Source organism: Sapajus apella, unplaced genomic scaffold (assembly GCF_009761245.1).
Source record: "Sapajus apella isolate SASKATOON/1434 unplaced genomic scaffold, GSC_monkey_1.0 scaffold42, whole genome shotgun sequence".
Lineage (NCBI taxonomy): Eukaryota > Metazoa > Chordata > Mammalia > Primates > Cebidae > Sapajus > Sapajus apella.
The window spans coordinates 20,797,991-20,803,990 of NW_022436982.1; the positions used below are offsets into that span (position 1 = coordinate 20,797,991).

Genomic DNA, 6,000 nt, shown 5'->3' on the forward strand with positions numbered 1-6,000 from the left:
TTTCCTCATCTCCAAGCTGGTAGAAAATGCTGTTGCTTTGTGATCATTTTCTTCAAAGGACTTAGGGAGGGATCATTTTCTCTAACCAGCTCATCAAATACACGGAGGTCTACAGAAGTGACATGCCCAAGAGCTCATGACAAGTAAATAAGTGTCTTAAGCTAAATACGTCCAGAATGAGTATTCTTAACCTCGTACTTGTCTCATTGTCCTATGCTTAGGCTAACGTTTGTAAACAGCAGGGAAAACAACTGCAGATTGAGGCTTGAGGGAGAAGGGTAGGAGATGGTCCCTAGCAAATCCTTGGGCCTGGGGATCACCTGTTCGTAGGGATCAAAACAGTAAAACAAGCTATTCATAAGTACATCAAGGACGAGTGGGCCATTGTTTTCAGAACCAGCTGTGGAGAATCTGTTGGCCTTGGAACAGCTGCCGCTGCTGCACCAAGAAGGGAGAGAGGGAGGGCGGAGCAGTACTGGTGGAAGGGTGAGCTAGGAGGGAGGGCCCCAAGGACCCTGCCACGCCACCTCCTGGCAAACCAGGAAGTATTTTTGCAGTAAGTGCATTGGACTGAGCCGCCTTTTGAACCTACCCGAAGTATTAACGGCACACAGGAGGCCTTAGATGGGTGCAGTCACTGCAAACTCTCAGCGGGCTGGTGCTCCAGAGGCTGCAGGCTCGCAGCTAAAAAGGCAGAGCCCAGCGCAGTGATTCGGCGCTTTCCGAAAGTACACAGAGTGGAGCCCTCAGCCCACTGTGCTGTCTTTGCAAATCGTGACCGAGCAAAGTCCGTTGTAAACAAGCCTTGCAGCAGCTGCCTCCGGATGAGCGCCCCCTGCGCGTTCCTCCACGCAGCATTTCCCACGCGCTCAGCGCTCCGCTCTGCAGCCCCTGCCGTCCTCTCTCCCAACCCCTGAGAGATCACTCCATCTTTTGGCCCATCCCAGGTCCTGGCCCCCGCGCGTCACACTCACCATCTCTTGCCTGAGGAGGTGTAGCTTGGTTTCTAGCTTCTCCAGGGCGCTGGAGTGGCTACCTCGTGGGGAGCCAGAGGTTGGGGAGGACGAAGAGGAGGACGACAAGGAGGGAGGGAAGCTGCAGCAGCTGCTGCTGCTACTGCAGCCGCCGCCGCCTCCACCGCTCCCTCCGCGGGTGTCCGTGTCTCTTTCCCTGGGAACCTGCTCCTCCCCTCGGAGAGAGCGCACTAGGCTCTCAGGTACTTTGCGCCCCAGCTTCAGCTCGATGTCTCTGAGGTCTGGCAGCGGGCTGTCTTCCATGACTTTTCGAGAATGGCGATAATGGCAATAAAACGAAGCAGAGGAGAGGCAGCGACGGCCTCGAAGGCTGCGGCGAGATCAGCAGAGCTCTCCGGGCGCCAGGGTCTCTATCCTCCGTGGCTCCGGTGCACGGTCCTCTCCATGACCACCCGCGCTCGGTGTCAGCCCTGAAATCCGCACAGGACGCGGGGGTCGCAGCTGCAGTTCCCCGGCTGCCGCAACTCCTCTGACACTAAGATGATCTAGACAGCCTCATTCTCTTTCTTTTTGGTCACCTCACTGCAAAGTTGAGTTCACTGATATTGCAGAGGGTGGGGGGGAGGGGGGAAGCAAGTACTGAAAGAAAAGAGAGGGAAATGAAATCTGTTTTAGTTTTACCAGGGGAAAAATTTCACATTATAAAACCGTCCGTTCACATCCCTGCGCCGTTCACTGACTGCCCATCTGGTACTACGCTACACAAAATAATAATGCAGCTAGAAACGATGTCCTGGGTCGTTTCATTTTCCAGCCATATGTCTCCAGGTTTTCGGGATATCCTGGATTGTCAGAAATAATCTCTGGTCAGTGAAGGAGGAATTCGGTCCTGTGCATGGACGCATAAAAAAGAGCTAGTTCGCTTAGCAGGAGTTTAACGGCTTCCTTGATGCAGCAAAAATGCCCTTCTTCCCATTTAGGCTGTTTGATCCAAGTCATTGTGTTCCTCTAAGCCTCGGAAACTTTAAACTCCGCTGGCAGGTGGACCAAACCAGGGCCAACCCTTGTACCGTATATCACAGATAATAAGAGTAAAGGGGATTTTCCCAACCCTGACGCTAGTAGTAGAGTTTCAACGTCCTGCTTTAGTTAGGAGTACCAGTATTATTAGGGTATTTGATTTTTCAGTTTTCCCTACTAAATTGCCTGGTAGCTACAACCTTTAAAACAGGTTTTAAACTAAGAGATAGAGGAATGACTTTATATTTGGTATCGTTCTTTTCCCATCCCACTGTCTTCCTCAAAGGAAAAACAAACAGGAAACCTCTCTTTTGGAAGCCTTTCCTAATAATTTTATACTAATAAAAAGAGTGAAACAGTTTCAACAAAAGTTCACTGAAAATGTAAAATAAAAATTAATTATCCTACCAACTGTTACAGTATGAAGCAAAAGTGAAGCATTAAATAGCCAGAATAACTAATGTAACTGCTGAGATAGCAGTGGAATTTTAAGAGGGAGCAGTTGCTGAGATACTTACTTTTACTTTAATTATGTAAGAAAAAAATTGGGAATAACAATTTAAAATATTTTCCTCTTTGATAATTTATCTATAAATTAATTTATAGATATTTTTCAATGATACAAATTGTACAATTAATTGTATAGTTGAAAAATTGTATAATTTTTTAATTTGTACAATTGTACAATTTTTTAATTTGTACAATTGTACCATTCATTAATGTGAGATACTTCTCGCAAGTAAGTTATAATGAGCTACATGGATTACAGATTTGAATCAGCATTGAGTTTGTTTCAAAAATGCTTAAGTAGAGGATACTAATTTCTATCTAGCAAACTACAATTTTTGGTTTCCATTGAAATATTTCAAAGTATGGGCCCCTCTATTTCTGGGACAAATAAGTATTTGTGTTCTTGATCACTCCCAGGCTCTATTTCCAGAGATATCACCCAGGTTTTACACTTGAAAGAACATAGGTATATACATCTCAGAGTTTGTTTTTAATCATATCGTGCTCTAGGAAACCTAATACAGAGAGGAAACATAGGCCTTCTGAATGAAATATTTCATGTCAGAGAGAAAATTGCTAAACTTTCTTATTAACATTGTGGAAATTTGCAAGTTATTTCTCCCTCTTAAAAAGAAATGAAGAAAATAGTTATAAGTTAGGTGACCCATTTCAAAGTTAGAATTACCATTTATAGAATCCAGGGAAAACACGACCAAATCTCAACTCACTGATAAAACTACATGCTTGGTCCTAAATTTGGAAAACCACAAGCTCATTGCATAAGAATTGCACTGTGACATGTAATTATGAAAGGCTTGTGTTTCAGTCAAGAACAGTTTATTATTATCAAAACCCTTACAAAGCTCAGCATTGGGCTAAGAGCAGTTTATAGATGCAATATCTAGCTTGAACTTGGTCAGTAAAAAAAAAATTGTCAAATGATCATGTGTCAGTATAGAAAAATGGGACACTTCCTTTGCTATGAATCAAAGACTATAAAATCAGTATTCAAGGCTGAACACACACACACACACACATTTGCTTTTTAAAGAAGTCTGCAGAAACTCATCTGAGAGTAAAAATGTGATGTAACCCTTTGTGAAATATGAAACAAATGTAAACTTTTGAATAAAAGCTTAGTATGTCAAGCCTTCAAAATTTTTTCAGTTAAATGCCTATTGACATTTTAGTTTAAAATGGAGACATTTTAAATGATACTTTAGTTAATTTTCAGAATACATTAAAATCATTGAATGTTTATAGGGCTATAATAGATTGTTGTTAATCATACCATAACTGCTTTATGTGGTTTAATCTGAGGACGTTTCATACTCAAACGATTTGGAAATAATTTTTTTTTTTACTTTTGTTCTTGACCTTGATTTTTGTTTGTTTATTTTCAAGATTCTCAGGAAACCGTGTAAGCTTGAGCCATATAGCGAGACCCCACCTCTTCAAAATATTTAAAAATTACCTAGGCATGGTGGCATGCACTTGTAGTCTTAGCTAAGAGATTAGGGGTGGGGGACTGAGGCTGTAAGACTACTTGAGTCTAGGGGTTCAAGGTTGCAGTGAGCTATGATTGTACCACTGCCCTTTAGTCTGTGAGACAGAGTGAGAAGCTGCCTCAAAAAAAACAATAAATGGACAAAAATGCCCACAAACAACAAGGATAAAAATGTATGAGATGTTTTACCAATTGCTCTTAGCCTAATAATTTAATTACAGCTTGATTTGGGGAATCAGTTGAGAAGTCTTTGCAGAAATGAGTCCAGGATGGGGGCTTGGGGTAGGAGTGAGTTCAGCAACAAGTGGGAGAGGGAACATAGGGAGAACTGAGAAAGTCAGGGAAAGGGCCGGGGGCGGTGGCTCAAGCCTGTAATCCCAGCACTTTGGGAGGCGGAGGCGGATGGATCACGAGGTCAAGAGATCGAGACCATCCTGGTCAACATGGTGAAACCCCGTCTCTATTAAAAATACAAAAAATTAGCTGGGCATGGTGGTGCGTGCCTGTAATCCCAGCTACTCAGGAAGCTGAGGCAGGAGAATTGCTTGAACCCAGGAGGCGGAGGTTGCGGTGAGCCGAGATCGCGCCATTGCACTCCAGCCTGGGTAACATGAGTGAAACTCCGTCTCAAAAAAAAAAAAAAGACAGGGAAAAATTCTTGAGTCATCACTCTTAGCAGTGCTCCGTTGCTGCTCCTAATTTTCTTGTCCATCTCTGACTACCTCTGTTTCTTTGATTAATAGCATTTGCCATGCTAACAGCCACCTAAATTCACAGTATTTCTCCAAGCCTAATATATTGCAAAGTAAAATTGTAAAAATTATTGTATTGTTTTTATTTGTGATGTAATTTTTTATACTTTATTATATGCTTTCTTTGTAGACCACCTTATATATGAGCTAGATTTTCCTGTTTTTCTATTAAAAATGCACAAGGAATCTAAGAATGAGTGTTAAACTATGGAGGACTTTAAGAGACTGAGTTTCTTCCCTAGTTAGATCATGTTCATGAAGAAGGAAAGGGAGCCTCCTATTTATCTTTTTTAAAAAAGTAAACAACTGGTGGATAATTAAATAAGAACATTGTTGGACTCAGATGACAGGTTTTGAAAGAATGCCTCAGTCACAACAGACTGATGTGATGCACACTTCACACATTCCACACTTAGAACACTTCCTGGTTTGAGACACAGTGCTTGCAGCAAGAGTAGACTCAACAAGACTTCATGTAGTATGGGTAACAACACTCCTTAATCTGCCGTTGGCATCTGCTGTGGTTAAAAGAAGAAAGGCCTTCCACCTTCTTTCTGGCACTAATTGCAAGTTTGCAGCATTCCCAGCTCTTACTGGCACAGAGTTCAAGGGCTAGGGCCGAGTTTCTTACCTGAGACTCCACTCCCCACAGTGCAGAATAATATCAACCAGCCAACAGCCTCAAATTACCCTTAAGAATTTTAGGAAGCTACCATTTAATGAGTATCAGGTTCTTTGACTTTTTGTTTTTAAATGTGTAGAGCTGCTGCTTCTACAAATATTTTCATTCAGTTTATATGCATAACAAGAAAGATGTTACAGCAAAGCTAAAGAATGTTGACCCTATCCATATATGGTGAAATTATGTATCTGCTAAAGTTACTAAGGTTTTATCCTGCTTATTTATAGAGTCATTTAATTTACCTATAATCTTATAGCTGTCTTGGGTCTGTTTTACTAAGTGAAATAATCTAGTTATTACCAACTCGAACCACTTGTACATGAGAATGTTACATATACATATTACTATCTCTATAGCTACCTAACAATCAATCTATCTGAAATCTCTCTCTAAGGTGTGTAGACCCTTTAAATAATCTGTAATTGAAATCTAATTAATATTTATAATCAGAGCTAAACACTTTCCTGAGGATTTAGTAGACAATACTAAAAGTAGGTCACCAGCATCTAAGTCTTCCTTATCCCCTCATCACAATCCCTGTCAAATCTCTCTGCC

The 6,000-nt window shown here is 41.7% G+C and overlaps 1 protein-coding gene across 1 annotated transcript in view; it reads right to left on the reverse strand.

Moving 5' to 3' along the window:
- Nucleotides 1-2,058, reverse strand: part of LURAP1L (leucine rich adaptor protein 1 like) — a 37,188-nt gene extending 35,130 nt beyond the window's left edge. The window contains exon 1 of the mRNA XM_032300223.1: nucleotides 975-2,058. Coding sequence (XP_032156114.1) covers nucleotides 975-1,277 — 303 coding nt within the window. The 5' untranslated portion in view covers nucleotides 1,278-2,058. The remainder of the gene's footprint in view (nucleotides 1-974) is intronic.
- Nucleotides 2,059-6,000: the final 3,942 nt, after the last annotated feature.